Below are 26,723 nucleotides of genomic sequence, written 5' to 3'. Positions count from 1 at the left end.
TCATCAGATCATACTCTAGTAATTCTACCACTAAGTGAATCGGAAGTACTAGAAAAAAATAATCCAAAGCTTATAAATAAGAAAACAAATTGGAATGATTTTAGAGAAAGGCTTTTAAGTTTTATAAATTTAAGATCTCCTATGGATACAATCGAGCAAATTGACCATGAAGTGGAACAGCTGATGTGCAAGAGGCCGCTGAAGAAAGTACTCCAACATTTTCTAATAGAAGACAAAATGAAATAAAATATCCTTTAGATACAAGAAAGTTGATAATAGAGAAAAGAAGAGATGATAAAATCCCGTATAACCGTATAAGCAACAATCTTAAAAAACAAATTTACAAATTCAAAAATGATTCACTCAGTACATTCCTAAAGAATTAAACGACTGATGCTTCAACCGATTTTGCGCTATGGAAAGCAGCCAAGCGCCTGAAAAGACCGCAGTTACAAAACTCGCCCTTGAAATCTCAGGATGGGAAATGGATCGGTAACCCGAAAGAAAAAGCTAACCTTTTCGCTGAACATCTTGCGAATGTTTTTAAGCCATACTCATCAAACGCGGCTGAAAATAGCTTACAGTTTGTTGATAAGATAGATGAAAGTGAAATACCAATTTTAAGACTTAAAGAAATAAAAAGTATGAGCTTACATCAACTATCAAATAAAAAATCACCAGGTTTCGATCTAATTACTGCTCAGGTTATGAAAAAAATGCCATGGAAAGCCTTCATAAAACTCCAAAATATAATAAATGCATGCCTCAAGCACCGGTATGTCCCGCACCATTGGAAAATTGCTGAAGTAATTGTCATACCAAAGCAAGGTAAATAACCTACAATATCGCTTATACCAGTTATGGTAAAAGTTTTTGAAAAACTGCTTCTGAAGAGACTTAGCGATATCATAGAAGAAAGAAGGTTAATCCCAAACCATCAGTTTGGTTTTAGAAATAAACATTCCACGATAGACCCAGTTCATAGAATAGCGGATGTAATAGAAAAAGCATTACAAGAAAAACAAGTATGTTCAGCTATTTTCTTAGATGTTGCTCAAGCTTTTGACAAGGTTTGACATGAGAGACTTGAGTACAAACCGCAAAGGGATCTTCCCAGGCAGTACTTTGAAATATTTCTATGGTTAAAATCGTACATCTCATACCGATTGTTTAGAAATAGGTACGATCAAGAATACTCGGAATTGAAGAAAATAGAAGCCGGTGTACCACAAGGAATTGTCCTAGGTCCTACCCTGTATTAACTATACACAAGGGATATTCCAGTCGGTAATCACACCATAATGGCTACTTTTGCAGATGATACCGCAATTTTGGTACCCGACAAATGTGTCTCTAAGGCAGCAGTAAAACTACAAAATGCCGTCGACACAGTGAGAGCTTGGACCGAAAAATGGCGTATCAAACTCAATGAAACAAAATCTTCACATATAAACTTTACAAATAAAAAGATAAACAATATTCCAATAATCATTAAAAATCAAGCTGTACCTTACGCCAATACGGCTAAAAATACCTTGGAATGACTTTGGATGCAAAGCTAAAGTGGAAAGAGCACATCAAAAAAAAAAGAGAAGGACTAAACTTGAAATATAGAAAAATGTACTGGTTGCTTGGTAACAACTCTGATTTATCAATCCAAAACAAAATAATGCTGTATAATCAAGTACTAAAGCCTGTTTGGACCTATGGAACCCAATTATGGGGCTGTACAAAGACAACAAATACCGAAATCATCCAAAAATTCCAAAACAAAGTCCTTCGTGGAATTGTTAATGCATCTTGGTACATAAGAAATACCGATCTACATCGTGACTTACAAATAGAAATGGTTACAGTAGTTGTTAGAAAATACGCTGTATCGCACAACCAGAGACTGCAAAGTGATTCTAATTCTGAAATGGAGTCCGGCTTGAATATAAGAAACCATGCTTGGGGATTAAGAAGAACCAAGCCTCATGAGCTTATGGTGTAAAAAAAACATGGTAAAGTATTAAAAGTTTAAACTCCCCCCAAAGTGATTGAACAAAGTTAAGAAAGAAAAATTGGAAGTCAATCCTTCAAGATCGGTCCTGATGAAGAGGTGGTTTTAGTGGTAAGAGTCCCACACTTCTTGGTGTCGGATACTGTCTGTTGTGTCTTGGAACTCTGGATTGAATGAAAAGCGGATTCCTTTAACTCAATTATGAAACGTCTTTATTATAATATAAATGAAAATCGAATAATATTTTATTTTGATAACAGGAAAATATTAAATCAATTGATAACTTGATTAAGTTGATATTTAAAGTAATAATTCAGTGCAGTTGCTCATATATATGAATATTTATATACAACAATCTCCCACACTATTTTATTCATAATCTTGAAGATATCCTGGCCGCCGTCGGTTTCTATTCGTTCTTCGATTTGGAACAGGAATGTTGCTTGGTTCTATGTCTGTGTGTATTCGATTTTCAGGAATGTTCATTGTCTCTATTCCTGATTGTCTTCGAACTTCAAAACTTCCTGGAATTACTGGAACTTGCTCAAATTGAATTTGTATTTCATCTATACTTGGATCACTTCTTTTCGGTTGATCTTCTTGAATAGTATTTTCCTTTTCGGGTAAAACCACTTCTGATTTGTATAATTGGTTTATATGGCGTTTTAATACATATCCATTGTCGAGCTCGATTTCATAATGCAGTTGACCAAACTTTTTCTAAACAACTCCAAATTTCCAAGCTGGCTTTCCGTTTGAGTAAAATCTTGACTGAACTCTATCTCCCACACTTAAATTTCGAATTGAGTTGACTTTTTCGTTGGCAATCTAATTTGATTCTCATCTCTCTTCCAAGATATTGTTGTGCTGGACTTTTACCATTTGATAAAGGTGTTGCTCTATAACGATATAATATTTCACGTACTTTATTATGTATTGAGCCTTCTTCTTCTGACATCGCGTTTAATTTTGATTTTAATGTTTTAATATATCGTTCGGCTAACCCGTTTGTAGCTGGATGTCCTGGCGCTATAAATTTTTGCATTATACCATTTTCCTTACAGTATGCTTTGAATTCATTGCTTTGAAAAATCGAAGCGTTATCTGATACAATAACTTTTGGTAGACCATGTGTTGCTACAATGTCTTGAAGAAATTTGATAGTTACCTCTGAAGTAGGAGCTGAATTTGTAACTTTGATTTCTGGCCACTTTGATTTTGCATCGATTAGAACGAAGAAATTATAACCTTGCAATGGACCAGCGTAATCAATATGTACTCTATCGAAATTAGCATTTGGTTCATCCCAATGGTGAGTAGTGATCTGAGGAGGACTATTCTTACAAAGAGCACATTTTTCACAAGACCTGACGAGTTTTTCTATGCTTGAGTCTATTCCATTCCAATAGCAATATTTACGAGCCAGTTGTTTCATTTTCACAATTCCGATATGAGTACGATGCAATTCTTTAAGGACTTCGTCTTGAAGAGTGTTTGGAATAACGACGCGATTTCCTTTAAAAATAACACCATCTTGTAAAGAATAATCTGGGTTTTCTATTTGGCCTTTAAGTAAATCCTGTTTAAGTTTCGACAATTTTGAATCTTTTTCTGTTTCCTTCGCTATAGATGTTGCTGTTAACGACACGGTTGATATTTGATTGATAATTTGGTCTTGAAGGTCTTTGATTTCGTCGTCTAGGAAAAATTTAAATTTTTGAAATGAATCGGTTGAAAGGTTTCGCGACAAGCAATCTACATGAAGATGTTCCTCTGCTTTTTTATGTTGAATTTTGTAGTTAAATCCTTGAAGGAACGAAGCATACCTTAGAAGTCTAGATGATGTCATTGCTGGGATTTTTGAATGTTGATGAAAAATTCTGGTTAATGGTTTATTATCTGTGATCAAAATAAATTCTCTTCCATATAGATACATGTAAAATTTATCAATGGCAAAAACAATAGCTAGTGCTTCGCGGTCGAGTTGGCTATAATTTTGTTCTGACAGTGTTAGTGATCGAGATATAAATGCAATTGGTCGTTCTACACCCTCATCAATCTGTGACAAAACAGCTGCTATTCCAACAGGACTCGCATCACATGCTAAAGTAGTCTGTAACTGTGGATCATAAGGAGTTAATACACGATTGCTCATAATTTCCTCTTTGAGTTTAATAAATGTTAATTAGCACGATTTTGACCACTTAAATTTATATTTTTTTTGAAGTAATTGTAGCAAAGGAAAAGTTATTGTCGAAAGATCAGGAATGAATTTTGAATAGTAAGTAATCATACCCAAAAATGCACGTACTTCATCTGAATTCTTGGGCCGTGACATATCTTTAATAGCTTGAACTTTATCTGGTGACTTTAGAATTTCATTTTTACGTATAACATAGCCTAAATATCGAATTTCTGTTTTGAAAAATTCACATTTATTTTTGTTTACATGTAAATCGTACTTTTGTAAGTTTTCGAAACAATTAATTAATCGTTCTTTGCATTCAGTAACTGTTGCACCATGAATAATAATATCATCAAAATAAGATAACGTACCTTCTAATCCTTGAAGTATTTGGTCTAGTATTTTATTGAATTCACTAGGAGCTGTTTTAATGCCAAAAGATAAACGGTTCATTCGATACGTGCCTCTGTGTGTTGATATAGTTTGTACTTGCTTGCTTTCTTCATCGACTAAAACGTGTAAATATGCCTTGTATAAATCCAAACGACAAAAATATTTTGAATATCGTAACTGATTCAAAAGTTCATCGATTCGTTTAATCGGATAATGAGCTGTTTCGAGCTGAGGGTTTACACCAACTTTGTAATCCACACATAGTCGCACCTTACCATCGGGTTTTGGAATTATCACCAACGGTGAACCCCAATCGCTTGTATTTACTTTTGAAATTATTCCGTCACTTTCGAGTTTATCTAGTTCTTTTTCAACTTTCTCACGCAGTGCAAATGGGACTTCTCGTTCTCTTACGTAAATGGGTTTGGTTTTCTCTTTGAGTTTAAGTGAACAAACAACATTTGGAATGCATCCCACTCTTTGTTCAAAAATAGTGGAATATTTGTTCATTAGTTCTGTTACTGAATCGATAGTGCAAATTTCGTTTTTGACAGTACGTGTAGGTTGATCGATCGTTTGTAAATTTATGTTAAGATGTCGTATCCATACTCTGCCTATAAGCGGTGCGTATTTTGAAGGAACTATATACATTTCCTCGTTCGATACTGTATTTTGATATTGGACCTGTACTTCAACCTTTCCTATTGGAGCAAATATCTCACCAGTATAGGACCGAAAACCAATATCTGACTTTTTTACGGGAACATTTAAATTCAATTTGTTGAAATCTTTCTCTGGAAGTAACGTGAAGCCTGCCCCAGAGTCCACTTCGAATTCTTGACGTTTCCCATTTATTGAAACATTTATGTAAAATTTGCGACCATCTATTGAAAATATTTCAGATTTTCCATAAACATCAATTATTTTATTTAAATGATGTATGTTATCTGAATAATCGTACTCTGCGTTATCTGTTGCATTTGTAATAGCGTTTGTGTTCTGGTTTGATTTATTTAATAAGAATTTCAAACAAACTCGCTTCACATGACCATGTTTCTTGCAGAATTCACAACTTAGTTGATTTCGATTAGATTTACAATCATTTGCCAGGTGATTATTTCTACCACATCGTAGACCCAGTCCTTCGATTCCCAAACTTTTGTAATCTATAAAAGATTTCGATTTTTTCGTTTTTGAATATTCTTGAGATCGAGGTTTTGGGCCATGGTTGTGAATTTTATTTTGAGATTGAAAATTTGAATTTGATATTTTATTTATTTCTATGTTCGAAGAGTTGTTCGTAATTGAAATGAGTTTGCAATTAATTTTTGATGCTTCGAGTTTAATGGCCTGTTCAACAATTTTGTCGAATTCCAAGTTTTCTTCCTGAAGTAGTTTTTCTCTTATGTTGTTGTCCCTAAGCCCTCGAATAAATTGAGCTCGTAGAAAAATGTTGGCTATGGACAAACCACATGTGCAGTTGAAGTTGCTGTATAGTACCCTTTGTCGAAGTTTTGCTAAGTAATCATTTATGGAATCCTTTTCATTTTGATATTCCGATAAAAAATAATGTTGTTCTACCAATTAATTTTTTTTCGGACAAAAATGCTTCTCTAATTTTTCAATCAATTCATCATATTTCAATTCGTTAATATTTTTGGGAGCTGAGAGTGACGTCAGTAACGAATAATTTGAAGAACCAATAAATTGAAGCAATAATTTAGCGCACATCTCTTTATCTTCGAATATCTTTTTTATCTGAAAATGATTTTCTAAACGTTCTTTATAATTATTGAATTGTTCAACCTTGGGGTTGAATGGGTCGAAATTTGAAATTATGCTTATATTTGCCGTTCGATGTTCCTGTTGATTTTGCAAGGCCGTCGTCATATTCGACATAGCTTGAATCAAGGAATTGAGTTGCTCGGAATTCATTTTTATGTTCGATGATCTTCTGTTTTTGAAAATAAGTGTTCACCTCGTCGCCAATACTGTTGTGTCTTGGAACTCTGGATTGAATGAAAAGCGGATTCCTTTAACTCAATTATGAAACGTCTTTATTATAATATAAATGAAAATCGAATAATATTTTATTTTGATAACAGGAAAATATTAAATCAATTGATAACTTGATTAAGTTGATATTTAAAGTAATAATTCAGTACAGTTGCTCATATATATGAATATTTATATACAACACTGTCAAGTGTCTTTTGAAGATTTCCTCCTGTCAAAAAAAAATAAGATGAAGATTTCGAAAGACTCGGTTTTATGCAGAAATATCCATTCGAAGAAGATGAATTTCACTCAAGGTTTAGGGTTAAAAAAGGTAATAGTTCTTTGCTGATATCTGTGTTAAAAAAGCTTCCTTATAACATACGAGGTTAAAGCCACGAAGAATTAATTTTATACAAGCAGTGGGTAGAATTGTCCAATCAAAAGTTAGGAATTGTGAACTGGCACTGTTTTACCATGTTCGGATGCCCATTTTTAAAATAAAAAGGTGTTGGCAATTTACAACTAGAAAAAACCGAAAAGAAAGGTTTTTAGCCCTTAAAAGCAGGTTGTTTTTTTGGACCAATATTTTCAAATGTTGTGTTATTGTTTCTTCTGAACAACAATTGTAAAAGCTTAAAGAGCACCCAGTTTTTCAAAAACCAAAATCGCCTCTTCAATCTTTAATCTTCCTCCGTGCAATTTATCGCCTCACTAGACAAAACACAAAAGAAACAAAGGTTTATGAAGCTCAATACATTACTTAAAGATTAAAGTAGGTAAAAAAAAACCTTTTGAAATAAAACTAAAAAAAAAAACATTTGTGTTCGTCCGTGGCTGGCACATGGCCAGCACACTGCCAAGCCGTGATTCCTGATTCCTCCTGAATAAGACAATCAGAAAAAAAAGATAAACTCCGGTACAGCCTCTTTTACCTTTTTGGAGATGAAGAGAAATTAGTCTCGCGTTCGAGAGCTGCCTTGTGTGTTGTTTGTTGTTTCCTTGAAAACGATCATGGTTGGGCTCCAAAACTAAAACCAAAACCAAAACCAAGTGATTTGTATCTGTGTGATGATCGTCTCGGACTCGAACTGGGACTGGGATTTGGTCTTGGTCTCGTTTTGTTGTTCTCATTGTTGTTGTTGTTTTAGTTGCTTTATAGCTGAATTGAATTGTGTGTGCTTATGCTTATGGTGCCAATGGTGCCTGCTGCTGCTTATATTACCTTTGCTGCCTGATTCCTTGATTGTTGCGTTTTGTTATGGTCGAGCAGACGAATGTCGCCTTCTCCTGTCTGGTGGTGTTGTTGGCCAGCAGCGGTGGTGGTGGCCGTGGTGGATGGCGTCGGCGATCGACCGACGACCGACGACCGACGACGGTGGCCGGTCGGTCGGTGCAGTGTGGCGGGCGCAGACTGCTTCGGCTTGGCGCTATAGTTATAAGGCCTGTTGAGTTGAGGTCTCTTCTTGTGGTGGCTGCTGTTTATTTTTACTTATATATTCTTGTCTTTTTTTTCAAATCGTCCGTGGCTGTGCTGTGCTGTTGCTTTTGCTGCTTCTCTAATCTATGCCACTGATCGTTGTTATGGGAGCGATCAAATGGCGCCAGATACAAAAAAGTGCCGCCAACCACCGCTGGCAGCTACTGTGCAGCAGATTTGGCATTATTATTAATGATGAAGCAAACAAAAAAACATAAACGAAAAACAAAAGACAGAGAAGAAATTAAAAACCAGGCTATGACGATGGAGCCATTCCAAAAGGTGATCTTTAGTGAGAGATTGTTTTTTTTTTTGTATTATTTTATTCTTGGGAATTATGTCGCCTGATGGTGGGAGATTTCAATTTTTTTTAACTACCTATTTCTATCAAGTTTTTATTATGCGATGGAGCCATTCTTGTATTCCCAGAAGGAATGAGGTATATTAATTATTCTAGGTATTTTAATCACAAGGTCATTTTCAGCTTCATCAAATTCTTTCATATTGACAGGTAGGCAGAAGTACACCTGGGGGAATAAGAGTTGATATTTTGTTGAAAGATTTCTAATCGTCTCAAAAAAAGGACATTATCAAGAAATATTTGTATTTTGTATGTTATAAGATTACTTATTACATTGCTGCTAATTGCTTGAAAGATTAATTTTACAGTCAAGGTTTATTTCATTAGCAAGATTATAAATTTTATTGTAGAATTGTATATTGACCAGATGTTATTTGATATGGTTTTTGTCAATTTTGTTGAGTTGAGTTATCTAGTATTGCAACCAACAAGCGTCTTTAAAACATCTTGGACGAGTTGGTAAAGGTCAAAAACACCTGAAAAGCTTAATCAGTTTGGTCAACTTACAAGGAGACTACAAGTACATAGTAGGCCATCTGGTAGTTTATTTTTAAATCATAGATTATTGTGACGCTGAGGCCTCGAAATTCGACAGGAAGTCAGTTTCATACCTCCAAAGAACTAAACAAGCCGCTTGAACAATTTTGAAAAATACTAAAAGCTCAATTTAAAACTAAGTGCTTTGTGTCTAAAACAGTGCGTTCTTTGAAATAAGTTTTGACCAAGCAAATTAAATAGTTTGTGCAAAAAGTTGGTTAGATTGGTATGCTACTGAACAACTCTCGTGGTCCCAGTCTCGCCGCCCTGAGGCAGACAGAAAAAACTAATCGAGAGATTAAAATTTCCTCGTTACCGTCCCTTAGAAACTTTTTGCTCTCATTTTTTATAGCGTGTTGAATTCGTATTGGTGTATACATATTTTCACCTCGGAGAAGAGTGCCCAAAAAAAACATCAGTTCTGGGATAACGACATTTCTCACTTTTGTTTATTGATAGCCAAGAATGTTTTTTAAAGTCTCATTATAATATTTGTAATTCTCAAAAATCTTCTTCTTAATCAATAAATGACGGGAGAAGTTATAACGGTAGATCGTGGTGAATTTGTTTTTGTCTTCTTTTTCTCTAAGTTACAGAAGTATGGCAGGAACAACCAAAACAAGAAAGGATGTGTGCAGAAAGAGTGTAACAAGGTTAAGGTTTTTTAGACTAGACTTTATTTGTATGTTATATGTAGATTGCGGTATCAATCGACATTTCCTGGACGATAATGTTAAATTAACATTTACTTGTTATGAATTACCTTTTCAGCTTTTTATTTCACCAAAAAAATCATATATGAAATTTGGCTAATAACTTCAGGTTTCGTACTAAATTTTGGTTTGAATTTATTTTTGAATAGCCTAAAGAGTTTAGAAAACATCTATGAATAAGCCAGAATGCTCCAATTTTTACAAAAACTGTTAATAAAATTTTCTCTAAAAGAGTTTTCCTTTTCACTATAAGATAAAATATTGTTACAACAGTGTTTCTGTCTGGAAAACTTATGAAAATGATGCATTAAGCTTAGGGTAAAACTTGGTAATGAAGGTCAGTCGATAATACTGGTCACCTTTTTTTCTCGAGAGCGAGAACGTCCACTCACCAACTCTATAAATGTGTTAGTGTTTCCGAAGATTGTTCATATCAGACAGTTGTTGATCTTGTTTATTATTATTTATTTTGGAAGTGACAGACCTTTTAGTATTTTCGGTCAATTTACGATCAGAAAATAGAGAGTAAGTACTTTTCCTTATTTGTTATCAATATCAGAAAATAGAGAGTAAGTACTTTTCCTTATTTGTTATATTTTTCATATTTTATATTGTGTTTTATTACTTATATAAATTGATTTTACTTTGTTTTGCTCAACCTAATATTTCACTATAAATATTTTGTTCCGGTCGCTCTCAGTTGATTGGTATTTCCCTGTTCATAAAAATTGACTTGTTTTCTCTTTTTTGTGGTATGCAGATGGGCAAGCTTAAGCTAAGAACCACTTTCAGAGGTACGTATTAACGACGCCAACAAATTGATCGAAAAAGGTATGTCAATTCTCGCCGCAGCCAAGTCTGTGCAGTACCATTTTCAGCACGTCATGAACGCCTTAAAAAAAAAAAAAAAATTTTGTGAAACGTCTCTGGGGCGGCACACGATTTTCACCAAAGATCAAGAATGTGAAATCACAACACGGATCAAACATCTCGCCCAAATTTTGTATGGGTCCACATCGTTACAGGTGAGGCAAATAGCTTTCGAATACGCTGAACAATGAAATAGCCAACAACTTTAATAAGACCTTTAAAACTGCCGGAAAGAAATGACTTGAAGGGTTCAACAAAAAAAAAATATCTCTCCGGAAAGCCGAAGAAACTAGCCTGAGCAGAGCAACTGCATTTAATCGAAAAGAGGTAGATTTATTTTGACAATTGCTGGGAGATGTGATGGAGAAATATAAATTTTAACCGAGAAACATGTACAATGCGGATGAAACTAGGTTTTCCACCGTCCAAGATCCTGGAAAAGGCGACGTGCAGCCGAACAACTAGCAGAAGACCTTAACTGCTTCAAGGCCGATATTACAACCATCCAAGAAGTGCGATGGGATGGACCGGGCAAGCGCAAACTAAAAGACTGCGATATATTCTACGGCGACTGCTATAGAGAACAAAGACAGCGTCTATTTGGGTGTGGATTCGTTATTGGAACTAGACTCAGGCAAAAAGTCTTGAGTTTCAACAGTGTGAGTGAGAGCATCACGACAATCTGAATCAAGGCCAAATTCGCCAACATAAGCCTATTATGCCCACATGCCTAAACAGAGGAGAAAGATGAAGACACCAAAGACATATTCTTCGAGCTGTACGATACGACAAATGAGCAGTGCCCTGGCTATGACATTAAAATTGTCTGAAGAGATTTTAATGCCAAGCTAGGAAGAGAAGACATATTTGGTGGTACAATCAGGAGATACAGCCTGCACGACACCACCTCCGACAACGGATTCAGGTTGATCGATTTCGCTGCGGAGCGAGACGTTCTGGTAGCTAGTACGCAGTTCACGCATCTTAATATCCACAAGGGGACATGGAAATCTCCTGATCAATCAACCGTCAACCAGATTGACCACATTGCGATCGACGCACGACATCTCACTAGTATACAGAATGTCCGAACATTCCGAGGGGTCAACATTGACTCGGACCTATACCTCGTTGTAGCCAAGGTACGGCTACGGATATCACCATCCAAGCCAAAACAAAGTACTTCCTTGTGAGAAGTTTCGACGTTAGACGGCTACAATCACAAGAGACTGCCATAATCTAACAACCTTTTAAGGAGTCCTATGCTGCCTGCATAAGCATTGAAAACCATTGGCAACATTGCCTTGCAGCCATCAGAGATGCCGTTTCTGAAGTTCTAGGTTTCACACGGCCACCACAGCGAAACCCCTGGTTTGATGACGAATTCCGGCAAGCGCACGCAGCGAAACAACAAGCATACAAAACGGCGCTGCAAAAAAGGACCAGAGCTGCTCGCGAGCTCTACGAGCAGAATAGGAGAGAGAAACACCGGCTTCTTAGATGGAAACAAAGAGAGCTTAAGAAGCACGCGAACGAGGAGATAGAGGGATGCCACCACAGGAATGGGGTTCGTAAATTTTACCAAATGGTAAAAAAAACCTCCTAAGGGTACCAGCCACGAACCGAAGCTTGTAAGGACGATCAGGGGAACATCGTAGTAGAACCGCTGTAGAGAATACAGAAAGACCACTTCTCCAAATTAAATAACGGCGATGACGAACCGAATTCCGATGTAAGGATCGGCGACGCAGATCAACAATTCTGCCTACCCGACCTCGACGAAGAGAAGATAGCTACATATACCCAAACTGAAGTCAAACAAAGCTGCTGGGGCTGACGGCATCGCTGCAGCAAGCGATGACTTGGTAGGGAGCATGCACCAACTCATCTGCAAAATATGGTCGGAAGAAAGCATGCCCGATGAGTGAAATCTCAGCATAGTGTGCCCGATACATAAGAAAGGAGACCCTCTTAACTGCGCCAACTACAGAGGCATCAATCTCCTTAACATTGCATATAAGATCTCTGCCGTATTATGTGAACGTCTGAAGCCATTCGTCAACAACCTGATTGGTCCTTATCAGTGTGGCTTCAGACCAGGAAAGTCCACTATCGACCAAATATTCCGCTACGGCAGATCTTGGAAAAAACCCAGGAGCTTAAAATCGATACCCACCATCTCTATATTGATCTTAAAGTCACGTATGACGTCATCTATAGCGAAGAGCTCTACAGAGCAAAGTCTAGTTTTGGCATACCTGTAAAACTTATCCGTTTGTGTTGAATGACGATGGAGAATGCACGCTGCTCTATCAAGGTCGGAAAAGATCTTACCGATGCATTTGATGTCAAAGAAGGTTTTAGACAACGCGATGCCCTGTCATGCGACTTCTTCAACATCGTTCTAGAAAGAATTGTGCAAAACTTAACCGTCAACACTAGGACACAATCTTCCAAAGATCCATTCAATTACTCGGATACGCAAATGATATTGACATACTTGGAAGATAAAAGCGTGATGTCAGTGGTGCGTTTTTGAGCATTGCGACGGAAGCGAAGAAGATGGGTTTAGTGGTCAATGAGGGCAAGACCAAGTATATGCTGTCATCAAAAAAGGACACTGAACGACGAAGTCTTGGACAAAACGTCACCATGGGCAGCTATAACTTTGAGGCTATTAACACAGACAACGACACCAGCGCTGAAATCAAACGAAGAATAACTTTTGCAAATCGCTGCTTCTTTGGAATTAGAAGGCAATTGAAAAGTAAAGTCCTCTCTCGAGCATCTAAAATCACCGTCTATAAGGCACCTATCATCCCTGTTCTCATTAATGGCGCTGAGGCCTGGACCCTGTCAAAGAAAGATGAGAGCGTCTTAGGATGCTTCGAGAGAAAAATTCTTCGGGTGATTTTTGGTCCCGTACGCATAGATGGAGAATGGAGGAGAAGATAAAACGACGAACTGTACGGGCTGTACAGCGACACTGACCTAGTTAGCAGAATTAAAGTCCAACGGCTTAGATGGCTAGGTTATGTAGAGTGAATGGAGTAGAAGAAGACACGGCTAGTTAATTTAGCCAATCCACTAAAATAAGCGTTATTTCAATTATTGTTTTTTGTGAGCTGTAAGCAGTTTAAAGTAAATGAAAACAATAACATTAAATATTTTAAGAATCATATTTTCTTGACAGCGACTTCCGTTTCACTGTTAAAATTTACTATTAAAACAAAAGCCTTAAAAAACAAAAAAACAACTTCAAATGACGGGGCTAATATGATATTGGCTAGACAATTTTAATCCGCTCTTCATTAAAACAAAACAAAAAAAACATATATTTTTGCCTCGAGGTTTGTTATTTAGATATAATGAAATAAAAAAGAACAAACATCAAACCGAACCGAGTCAATAACCAAAATCAGGTAAGCAGCTCACTGTCGGCAGTTGAAAAGCTTAAAAGTTAAACTTGAAGAGTATTATTTTGTCATATAAAAGTTGTTAACTTGTTTACCTGAATTTTGTTCACATTATAAATTGGATAAATTGTTTTTTTTGTTTTTTTTTTTTTTATTTTAATCTCTTTCTTCTTTTTTATTATTATCATCGGATTTGAAGAGATTTAAATAATTGGGCTACTAAGCGTTTAGTGATTAAGTAATTATTTATGAGTTTTTTTATGTCGATTTGAATTAAGAAATGAGTCTTTTTCATTCAATACATTATTCAGATATTATTGGTTGAATAAAAAAAATTTTTGTTTAAATTTAAATAGCACACTTACTGCGTTAACTTGCATTCATATAAATATTTGTGTTAATATCTAAAGTTATTATTTACTGCACAATGAAGTGTTTTCAAACAATTTATCATTTTAATTTATAGCTAGTTTCTGTAGGACATTTTTCTATAACTTTTAAATTTCCAAACATTTTTTCGTAAACGATTAATATATCAGAGACATAGTGAAACAGAGAGTTGTCGGTGTTCGTTGGTTTTGAATCCTTAAACACTGCAACAAAAGGGAGAGACAGAGCGTGGTAGTGCATTCGACATTCACGTAGTACGGCTGAAGAACGAATCTCTGCACTACACAGTACGGCCATTATAGTACACTAACAGATAACGGTAAGGAGTTGTATGCACCTTTTTCAATCCAAACATTGAAATGAAGTGTGAACAATTTGAATTAAAAATAGAAAAAATAACAACAAATAATATAAAACTTTAATCAATCTAATACAATTTCCAAAATTAACAACATTTATACAGTAAATTTATCTGTTTGATGTTGATTGTATACCTCAGTTCAAAGAATGGATTTCGTTAACTGATGAAATTAATCAAACCAAAGTTAACTAATGATGAAAATTAATTGAGGTACGAAAACATTAGGCTTTAGTACATAATCATGTACTAGAAGACTGATTTACAAAATAGTATTATATTACATACAGTGGCTCCCAGAAGTAATGGGAGAAATGAAATGTTCGCAATGCATTTTCGTCAAGACAATGTATGGAAGTTGTAAAATCTTATAACCATTTTATATGACATTTAAACACGTTTATTATTTTTAAAAAGACTAAATTACAATTTAAACCATTTAACGTCAAAATTATATTAAAAACAAAAGCAATTCTGTAACCTCCAACATAAGCAGATACTTAATATTAAATACTTAGTAGTATACCATATTGATTTAATATTTTTTCAAGGCGTCGCGACGCCTCGACGCGTCGAGGTATTGACGAGAGATTTTAGCATACTTCTGACCTTATTTTTTCCATTCTTTCTGAAGGCTTATCTTTCGAGATTCCGAAGATAAGAAGAAATTTTAGTTCATGAGCCTAAAAAGTTCCTTTCGATCTTCTTTCCTTTTACTTTTTTTGCTAAAATTCTTTTAATCCTTTTTTTAAGTTTTTTAATCGTGAAATTATACAAAGGGTAGACTGATTTCCCGCCCAGATAAAAAACAATTTTCGAATTTACAACAATCGCTTGTTTCCTTTTGGACTATTTCGACGAAAAAATAGCAAAATTCAGACCAAAGGTGACATCGGGTAAGCTGGTTTTTAATAGTTTGCTATCAAAATCAAGAAAATACGTCTGTGTAAGCTGTTAGGCGATTTAAGAGTTTTAACCAAACAATTTGACATAAAATACAAGCTTCAAGAAGGGGGTTTGTTCGTAGACTACTACATTAACATGTGATGTGGAAGCTAGATTGAAACTTGCCTCAATTTTGTACATACCTGAATCGAGTTGAAATGAGCTTGATTCCGTCACCGGAATCGAATCAATATTTCTGAAGAAAAACCTGTGTAGAGGAGTTAGTTTTACAAAAAATCTAGTTTTTTTTTAATCAAATTAAAAAAAATTGCACATGGAGTAGGAAGCATATTCTTAAATGGTGCTGAACTATTCAGATCTTCATTGTCTAACACGAATCAAACTATCTCACTTCCACTTTATAAGAAACATCGAAACACCATTTGCATTTTAGAAAGTGCTGTCAAACTTAATCATTTTTAATTCTTCTTGTGCGGTGGAGACACCAAAAATATTTATTTAATCTAAACTGAGATAAATCTTTAGCAAAACTTTAAATATTTTTTTCTATTGTTTCCTCTTGCAAAATAAGCCTAGTTAGCCCATTTTCATTAAAAAAAAGATAATATCAACAGTAACAGATTGATTTGTTCTTCGATAGAAAACACATGATTCCAAATGCACAACCACTCAACGAACACAGCCATCGAGATACAAATGCAATATCAATTGCACCAACATTTGAGAACCAAATCACATAAAATCCATTCGAGATTCGTTTAAATGTCAAAAACCCATCCGTAATAAGATTCTGCTTTAACTTTTATCGGTAATATCTAAACTGCGGATATTGTTTTTGTTATGCGTGTAAAATCCTATTTTACTAACTATCCTACTATACTAACTAAACCTACCTCTGTCTATCAACTCCTACTCTCAACTCCCCGTGGTGAACACCGGGAGCCTAGTACCTCAACTGGAGATTGGGTTCCAACCCTAGTGGAAAGTTGTTGGGGGCAGCAAACGAGAGAAGGGGGGAGAGGAGAGAGAGGACCACGTGCGGCCGAAGAATTAGCGGATGCCCTAGACCGCTATAAAGCAGACATCACCGCCATCCAGGAAATACGATGGGATGGGCCGGGCAAAAAGAGGATGAAAAGCAGCGATATTTACTATGGTGACTGCTACCACGAAAACCAACAGCGCTTATTTGGATGCAAGGAGTCTTGAGCTATAGGTGCATCAATGAGCGCCTCATGACCACACATCAAGGTTAAATTCGGCAACATTAGCCTGATATGGGCGCACGCCCCACAGAAGAGAAAGACGACAAACCCAAAGATATCTTCGAGCTCCTAGACAAAACATATGAGCAGCTACCATATTAAAATAGTTCTGGGTTATTTTAATGCCAAGCTAAGAGGAGAAGAAATCTTTGGTGGAATAATCGGGAAGAAAACACTTTCGTCAACGGATTCAGGCTCATAGATTTTGCTGCAGGGCGAAACGTCATGGTAGCCAGTACGCGTTTTCCACACCTCAACATCCACAAAGGAACTTGGACTTCTCCAGATCAATATACCGTCAACCAGATTGACCATATTGCGATCGATGCCGTTCACGCTTCCAGCATCACTACCTCGTTGAAGCCAAGGTAGAGGTAGCACCTCCGATTTCCAGACCCAAGGCAAAAGAGGGAAGTGCTGGGAGAAGGTACAACGTCGAACGGCTACAATCGCCAGAGATTGCCAAATCCTTTTCCGACCGAGTTACAAGTAACAACAGAACCGAATTCGGCTGTCATGGAGAATTCACGCTGCTCCATAAATGTTGGAAACAACTACTATCTTTCAAAAGTCTGTTCAATTACTAGCATATGCTGATGACACTGACATAATCGGAAGAACTCAGCGTGATATCAATGGGGCTTTTGTGAGTATTGAGGCAGAGGCGGCAAAAATGGGTTTAACGGTTAATGAGGGCAAAACAAAGTACATGCTGTCGTCCAAAAACGACATACAACACCGACGTCTTAGTCAAAAGGTCACCATCGACAGACGTAACTTTGAGGTAGTCAAGGACTTCGTCTACCTAGGCTCCGCTGTAAACGCAGAAAACAACACCAGCGCTTAGATCAAACGCAGAGAAACTCTTGCTAACCGCTGTTTCTTTGGAATAAGAAAGCAAAGTCCTCTCTCGAGGGACCAAAGTGTCGCTATATAAGACCCTCATCATCCCCGTTCTCCTATACGGTGCAGAAGCATGCACTATGACAAAAGCGGATGAAAGCACCTTAGGTCGGTTCGAGAGAAAAGTTCTTCGTGTGATCTACGGTCCCGTATGCATCGAAATGGAGTGGAGGGGAAGATGGAACGACGAGCTGTACGGGCTGTACAGCGACGTAGATTTAGCCAGAAGGATAAAAGTCGAACGACTAAGATGGCTGCGTCACGAAGAGCACATGGAAACCAATGCTCCGGTTCGGAAAGATTTCGAATTCACACCCACAGGATAGCGCAGTAGAGAAAGACCACAGATCAGGTGGCGCGCACAAGTGGAAAGTAACCTCACCCTACTTGGAGCGCGAAACTAGAGAAGTTTGTTGGGTGAGGCCCTAGTTCACACAAGGCTGTAGCGCCACCTTAAGTAAGAAAGTAAGTATTATTTGTTTATAAAAAATAATAGTTTTTAATCTTTTAGAAACGCTTGGCTAAATAAAGAACAATCGTGGGGTGTTTGGTTTTGTGCTGCTGACGTATCTTAAATGAAAGAACAATCAGTTTATGGGGTTCAGGAGGCTTCTAGAAGACCGAAGGCTTTCACATTTGACAACCTACAAAACTGTAGGGTTTTGCATTGTTAGTCATCAAAATTTTGACTTACATAGAAAATGTAAATTAAAAAAAAAAAAAAAAAAACATTTTCGTTGCACTGGAATTGAATATAGGCCAAGCGCCTCCATACCATACAAAGTATTTTGTATCCCCTACGGATCATGCTGCCCAAGTAGTCTACTATTTATACTTGATAGAGAACAGGTACGGGAATGACAGCTTATACAGAACAAAAATAGTAAAACATTGTATGTTCTTTCTTTTTATTTATTAACGGATAGTTCTATTAATAACTTAAAGGTATGCTTGCATTCGGTAACTAATCATAAATTCAACATACAATACTTATCAGCTGTCATAAATGACATAAACAGCCGAACATGAAACGAATAATGCTTCACAAAACCATCAACGCCAACAAATTTAAATTCCTTCCACAATCGTTTTCAGACAGACATAGGCCGACCCCACAACAAAATAGATGTAGGTACAAAAGTATATTTTATATCTACTTAATAAGCAATTCACCAAACATCGCAATAATTAGTGATTCTTGTTCAATTAACATGACAATAAGCAATAAACACACAGTCGCGTGCAATATGCAAATAGCTTTCCACGCAATTCTCTTAAATAATAAAAAAAATATAATTAACACACAAGAAATTAAAAGTGGAGAAAAAAGACTTCAATCGACTTTGACACCTCGTAAGCCCCCAAAATGGCTGCATAAATGTATGTGGTAAGTTCCTCATGTACAGCCTTGAGTCACCGAAGATTGAAACCAGGAGGCCTTAAAATGAAGAAGGCTTTAACATTTTCTTATACGAAGAATTAGAAAGACTTACTTTCTTAGTGACGTGTTGTCGCGTTACATTTTCACAGAATCCCTGGCGGTAATTTGGGATTAAAAAAAAAATGCAAATAATATCTATAAAAGTAATTTATTATATGCTCTATATCTAGAATTTATAATTAAATAATTTTTAACAAAAGCGCAGCGCAGAAGGAAAATTTGCACTCGCTCCAAGCCAAATCAATGACAGCAATAAGTTGGTGCTGTTGGTGGCTGCAGCAAACATTCGCGCAATCGAGAACCAAACCAACACTGCCGACAACGACCAACCGACGCGACACCGCAATTTACAATTCAATTTATTGCTCAGGTTGTTGGCGTTGTTGTATATAGACTCTTGGGGTGTTTAAGTTTTATTCAGGTGCGGAATCACGTTGGAGGGAAATTGGTGACATGCCTCTCTTTCAAGACATTTGTGAGTTCCTATATGCCTCTTGCGAGGAACTCACAAATTCTCCAAGAGCAATTCTTGACATGAATAAGTGCTTTCTCAAAATAGCCATTCAGTTCGGCTTAAAACTGTAGGTACTTTCCATCCCTGCCAACAGTACTCGCACACAGGAATGGTTGAGAATTGTAAGGCGCTAGGCTCTAGTTCTCAACGGACTGTTGCGCTACCCAATTTATTTTTAATTTTTGAAGGCATAACAAGTTCCAAGGGAAGTTTTATTCAAACATTAAAATGACATCTTTGTAAAGCATGTTCCAATAGAAACAGACTTATTTTTACAACTTGTGGCGGCCATATTGTTGCTTTTACTTTTTGTCAAAATATCTTCTTTTTAATATTTAAGACACGAAAGATAAATCATCATGGTAAGTAACAGCGTCGGGCAACACGTTGTGTACATGGTCGTCCTTCGAAGTCAACTTTTGGTGGCCAAATTCGAGTCTACCTGTTCAACTAACAATCAGCCAACACCCGTATGTAGACGTGAAGAATTCGATCGGCATCGATTCCGCGTCGCTCACAAGAACTTCGCCAGTGGCAGACTACACCACGGTGATTTTTGCGACCCATACAAAATCAAACTTACCCACATCTGAAACCAAACGAAATTACACTGCGTCGTGTGTTCGCAATTTGGATTTTGGAGCATTTGGAAGTTTATCCCAATTTTGGTCGAAAAGTCGTCTTTAGGTCATTTTTTGATGAATGTGAATAAGCAAAATTGTCGGATTTGGGACGACAGTAATCAACGCGAGATTCAATAAGTGCCAATTCATCTGAATAAAGTTACTGTTACCGTCGGTCGCCGTCAACTGCAATCGCAACTTCTTGTGGACTGAATTAGAAAATATGGACACCGAAGACATAGATGTGTGATTTTGCCCCTTTAGATTTTTTTCTTGTGGGTTTTTTTTAATCGCCTACCTATGTGAACCAGCTGAGTCAATATCGCCTAGATCATTTACTTTAGGTTGTATTTATAGACAAAGTTGACATTCAATTGAAGTGTCAACAACTTTGTCAAAAAATTTGGCCATAGTGTAGTTGACATTTTAACTCATTTATTTAACAAAAGTATTGTTCAAAGTGAATTCCCATTTGATACAGTAGATCATGCCATATTATTGAGAGAATTATAAAAAGCTGGATTCAAAGGTTTTATGCTAGATTGGTTTTCTTCCTACCTTAAAAACAGGCAGCAAAATGTTAATGTAGGTGGTCATTTCAGCGAAACCAGAAGTATTAATACAGAAGTTCCTCAAGGTCCAGTTTTGTGCCTTATCTATATAAATAGATAGTCTTAACTTAAAAGGGAAAGTAAGTGGCTTTGCTGATGACAAAGCTTGTGTTTATACTAGTCCCACAATGTTAGATTTCAATTTCGACTTGGAGTTATTCAGACATTGGTTTGGCATTCATGAGCTTGTTATTAGTGAAAAAATAAGAGTTATGTTTTTCAATTTGACTGTTTTAGATATGAATCTTCCACTTCTTATTCAGCACAGCATGGACTGTAGAAGATTCTCAATAAGTAGCTTATCTTGTTGCGTCTCTAATGTGTCCCAACAAATGAAGTGGATGTTGTTTGTTCTCCTTAATGTTTTCGTATCGAACCTGTAGCTGAATATAAATATTTAAGTCTGATAATTGATAATAAAATTAACTGGCATTTATGTCAAAGAAACACTAAAATCAAGACAGATAGCTGTCTCTTGTAACGAAAGTGAAATGGAATTCGCTTTCGTAGAAATTTCGAACGGTCAACAAAAAATTTTAGTGGGAACAGTATATCGACTCAACAGAAACATTTGTATTTCTCCTCTTATCTCTACTTTCAATTTCGTACTCTAACACAACCCGAAGTGGTGATTTCAATTGCAATATCTTAGAGGAAAATAACGTCTATGACCAATTTCTGACGCTTAATCTATTTTCTGTAAACACATCTGAGCCTACACATTTCCCAAATGATGGTAATCTTTCATTGTTGGATCTATTTTTAGTATGTGATCGAAATAAAGTTATTCACTACGATCAACTATCTGCTCCAGGTTTTTCAAAACACGACCTTATTTTCTTAGTTTATGATTTCCACGTTGAAAGACATAGGCAAAACCATACCATCGAATACAGGGATTTTCGTAATTTGAACTACGCCGACTTGGAACAAAATCTTAATACTATTAGTTGGAACTCTCTGCTAAATATATCTTCGCCCTCTTACTTACTTACTTAAGGTGGCGCTACAGTCCTGTGTGAACTAGGGCCTCACCCAACAAACTTCTCCATCTAGCTCGGTCCCTAGCTAGATGTCTCCAGTTTCGCGCTCCAAGTTGGGTGAGGTCACCTTCCACTTGTGCGCGCCACCTGATCCGCGGTCTTCCTCTACTGCGCTGTCCTGTGGGTGCGGATTCGAAGACTTTCCGGGCCGGAGCATTGGTTTCCATGCGCTCTACGTGACCCAGCCATCTTAGTCGTTGGACTTTTACTCTTCTTGCTAAATCTACGTCGCTGTACAGCCCGTACAGTTCGTCGTTCCATCTTCTCCTCCACTCCCCTTCGATGCATACGGGACCGTAGATCACACGAAGAACTTTTCTCTCGAAGCGACCCAACGTGCTTTCATCCGCTTTTGTCATGGTCCATGCTTCTGCACCGTATAGCAGGACGGGGATGATAAGGGTCTTATAAAGCAACACTTTGGTCCCTCGAGAGAGGACATTACTACTCAATTGCTTTCTTAGTCCAAAGAAACAGCGGTTAGCAAGAGTTATTCTGCGTTTGATCTCAGCGCTGGTGTTGTTTTCTGCGTTTACAGCGGAGCCTAGGTAGACGAAGTCCTTGACTACCTCAAAGGTACGTCTGTCGATTGTGACGTTTTGACCAAAACGTCGGTGTTGTATGTCCTTTCTAGACGACAGCATGTACTTTGTTTTGCCCTCATTAACCGTTGAACCCAGTTTTGCCGCCTCTGCCTCAATACTCACAAAAGCCCCATTGACATCACGCTGAGTTCTTCCGATTATGTCAATGTCATCAGCATATGCCAGTAGTTGGACAGACTTTTGAAAGATAGTGCCTCTAATGTTGACGTGTGAGCTCTGCACTATTCTTTCAAGTACGATGTTAAAAAAATCGCATGACAGCGCATCACCTTGTCTAAAACCTTTTTTGACATCAAAAGGTTCTGTTAAGTTGTTTCCAACCTTTATGGAGCAGCGTAAATTCTCCATGGTCATCCTGCACAAACGGACGAGTTTGGCAGGGATGCCAAAACTAGACATGGCTCTATACAACTCGTCCCTGTAGATGCTGTCATATGCGGCCTTGAAATCGATGAAAAGATGGTGGGTGTCGATTTGGTGCTCTTGAGTTTTTTCCAGGATCTGCTGTAATGTGAATATTTGATCAACCTTTGGACTTTCCTGGTCTAAAACCACACTGATAAGGACCTATCAGGTTGTTGACGATGGGCTTTAGACGTTCACATATTATGGCAGAGAAGATTTTATAGGCGATGTTAAGTAGACTTATTCCTCTATAGTTGGTGCAGTTTAGAGGGTCTCCTTTTTTCAGGATCGGGCAAACAATACTGAGGTTCCATTCATCGGGCATGTTTTCTTCCGACCATATCTTACAGATAAGTTGGTGCATGCTCCTAACCAACTTATCTCCAGCTGCTTTAAAGAGCTCGGCATTCAAGCCATTTGCTCCAGCGGCTTTATTAGACTTCAACTTAGATATGGCAATCTTTACTTCGTCTAAGTCGGGAGGACGGGATTGTTGGCTTTCGTCGTCTATATCGAATGGGTCATCCTGCCTGACAGCGGGATTCAGTTCTTCGTCGCCGTTATACAGTCTGCAGAAGTGGTCCTTCCATATCCTCAGCATTGGCTGCGGTTCCACTATGATGTTTCCACTTTCGTCTTTGCAGCCTTCGGTTCTAGGTTTATGTACCTGTGAATTTCGTTTCACCTGTTCATAAAACTTTCGAACCTCATTCCTGCTTTTATACCTCTCAACATCTTCAACCGCACGCTTCTCATGCCCTCTCTTTTTCCTTCTGAAAAGTCGGCGTTCCTCTCGCTTCTTCTGCTCATAGAGCTCATGAGCAGCTCTCGTCCTTTTGTGCAGCAACGCTTTGCGTGCCTGTTGTTTGGCTGCATTTGCCTGCCGACATTCCTCATCAAACCAGGGGTTCCTTGTTGGTGGCTGTTTGAAACCCAGCACATCAGAGGCGGCTTCTCTGATTGCATCTTGGCAATGTTGCCACTGGTTTTCGATACATTGTGTTGGCGGCAGAGAACTTCGAGAGAGGTTACTTGTCACTCGGTCGGAAAAGGATTTGGCGATCTCTGGCGATTGTAGAGCTCAAGACTTCTTGCCTAAGTCTGGCTCCAATGACGAATCCGCATCCAAATAAGCGCTGTTGGTTTTCGTGGTAGCAGTCACCATAGTAAATATCGCAGTTTTTCATCCTCTTTTTGCCCGGCCCATCCCATCGTATTTCCTGGATGGAAATCGCCCTCTATGCAGGTAAAATTTTTTACTGAAAAAATTAATGAACTTTATTATAGTCATGTGCCCCTAAGAACCAAAACTTTCAGTCCAAATAGCAAACCGTGTATAACGAGAAGTATTCTCTCTCTCATTAAAAAAAGAGATTTATTCTTCAAACGCTGGAAATTATTTCGCATTGACAGTTTTTATGTAAATTATTCCAAACTGCGAAACAAAATTATTCGGGAGATACGCAAGGCCAAAGCTCAGACATATTCAACACGTTTCAAAGCCGCATTGGGAAGCAAAGAGATTTGGAAGAATCTGAAAAACATAGGAATTGGTAAATCCGATAACAAATCTACAGCAATCTACAAGCACGACAAGCACCTCGCATTTTCCAGACCGGGTTAATTCATCGGAGGATAATTTATCAAATGCTAGTCCTAATACACCACTTTTCGACTTCTCTTCCATTACCCCGGAGGATGTAGTTGAGGCTCCTCTATCGATAAAATCTAACGCTGTAGGACTCGATATGATGCATCCTAAGTTCTTAAAAATTGTTCTCCCTACCTTGGTACCATTCATCACACTAATTTTTAACTCCATTTTAAGAACACATGAATTTCCTTCTCTATGGAAAAAAACAAAGGTTATTCCTATACCAAAAAATTCCAAGGGAGATGAGTTTAGACCTATATCTATATTGCCTTTCTTGTCGAAAGTTTTTGAGAGAATACTTCATTTGATTAATTGACCTCAAGACAATCCGGCTTTCGAAAGAAAAATAGCTGCTTGACTGCCTTGTTTAGTGTTTCTGAGGATATTAGAAAAGCAGTTGATATGGACAACGTTACTTTTCTAATTCTTCTCGATTTCTCTAAGGCCTTTGATATGGTAAAACACAACATTCTTTGCCTTAAGCTCTCAAATTATTTCAATTTTTCCTCCACTGCAGTCGATCTATTGTTTTCTTATTTAACAGAACGTGAACAGACGGTTTAACATAATCAACAAAAATCGATCTTCTTACCTGTAGCGAATGGGGTTCCACAAGGGTCAATGCTAGGCCCCTTGTTCTTTTCAATGCATGTGAACGAGTTGACTAGTATTGTAAAAAATTGTTACATTCGCATGTATGCCGACGACACTCAGCTGTACCTAAGTTGTCCCTTAGGGATGATTGAACACTACGTTGCATTTATTAATGAAGATTTAAAAAGAATCGATCAATGGTAAATAGAAAATTGCTTGCTGCTTAACCCGATAAAATCGAAATGCATCGTCATCGCTAGGAATAAGATTGATGTGTCAGGTTTTTATCAAGTTGCTCTCAAAGAAAATGCCATCATGTATGTCGACAAAGCTGTAAACCTCGGTGTTTTGTTCAATATGACCCTGACTTGGGAGGACCATATCAATAGAACCGTGGGTAAGTGTTATAGGGTCCTTCGTATGCTTTGGCCATCTTAGAGTTTTTTTTAATAAAAACGTTGTTTCTGCCTTTAATCACTTACGATTGCGAAATTTTTCTGCAAACTTGACTTCGAAAGCAAAAGAAAACTTTTACTGTGCTGTTCGTTATGTTTATGAACGTTTTGCGTTTTGATCGAATATCCAATTACGTGATTCAATTTCTCGGAATGACATTTACAAATTTTCTCAAATATCGAACTTTAACTTTTTTCTCTGATATTCTTCAAACCTGAATACCTTTACAATGAGATAAGATTCCTAAACTCAAATCGTTCCGCTCAAGTTTTGGTCCCGCGTTTTTGTTGTGCGACATCTGAACCCCAGTTTTTTGTAAACTCCTCACGAATCTGGAATTCGTTACCACGTGAATTATGAAGTTTAAATTGCGCAAGGAAATTAAAAAATGAATTAAAACTGTACCTTAGCAATTAATTACAATTAAAACAATCAATAATACATTTTTTAAATTCATCTTTTCTTAAAATTGTATAAGTACCTATTTTTCCTTTTTGTAATTTGATGTTTTAACATTTTAACTTATATTTATTGTGATACAAAATGCCTTAGCTGCTGTATTATGTATTGTTAAATTTGTAGTTGTTTTAAATTATTTTATATAACTGTAAAAGAAGAAGAAAAATAAATTGAATTGAATTGAAAAAGAAAAAAATGCTGCCAATGTTCTGTTGTTAACTCTTCATAATTTTTAATTCCACTTCTAATTTTGTTTTCACTTTATAAGAACTTTGAATATTCAAAATTTGCGCATTTGTCAAAATCGAAAGAAACGTTTGTATTATAGTGCTTCTTAAACTGTCAAAAGTCTATATTATTTACATAGATCTTCAGATATTACGTTAGTAAGCAATTGTCATTCAAAGGTAGCCAACTTTTGAATTTAAAGCAACTCAAATGCCAAAATTAAAATTGCCAAAAGTCAATTGTCAATTTTAACAACATTGTAAACTTCAGATTTGGTTAAATCGGTTAAAGTGTTTTATTGGTGTTTTAAAGAATA

At 37.0% G+C, this 26,723-nt stretch overlaps 2 protein-coding genes across 2 annotated transcripts in view; both read right to left on the bottom strand.

Moving 5' to 3' along the window:
- The window catches only part of LOC129947663 (A disintegrin and metalloproteinase with thrombospondin motifs 7), a 103,908-nt gene that overhangs the window by 56,941 nt on the left and 20,244 nt on the right, over positions 1-26,723 (bottom strand). The window lies entirely within an intron of this gene.
- On the bottom strand, positions 2,372-24,838 carry LOC129944985 (uncharacterized protein K02A2.6-like). The gene is made up of 6 exons (XM_056054645.1): positions 24,592-24,838; positions 7,801-8,053; positions 4,559-5,058; positions 4,298-4,417; positions 2,882-4,165; positions 2,372-2,637 (listed from the first exon to the last, which is right to left on the bottom strand). The coding sequence occupies exons 1-6, from the start codon at positions 24,836-24,838 to the stop codon at positions 2,372-2,374; spliced, it is 2,670 nt and encodes an 889-aa protein (XP_055910620.1).

This window comes from Eupeodes corollae, chromosome 2, assembly GCF_945859685.1.
Source record: "Eupeodes corollae chromosome 2, idEupCoro1.1, whole genome shotgun sequence".
Lineage (NCBI taxonomy): Eukaryota > Metazoa > Arthropoda > Insecta > Diptera > Syrphidae > Eupeodes > Eupeodes corollae.
Note: the sequence above shows the minus strand (reverse complement) of the source record. Positions and strands in the feature narration are given on the sequence as shown.

Coding starts and splice junctions, on each gene's coding strand:
- LOC129944985 (XM_056054645.1), bottom strand. CDS start 24,838: ATGGAGTTAAAAATTAGTGTGATGAATGGTACCAAGGTAGGGAGAACA. Junction 4,418..4,558: donor AATACTTCAAGGATTAGAAG/GTACGTTATCTT, acceptor TTTTCAAAACAG/AAATTCGATATTTAGGCTAT. Junction 2,638..2,881: donor AGCAACACCTTTATCAAATG/GTAAAAGTCCAG, acceptor TATACAAATCAG/AAGTGGTTTTACCCGAAAAG.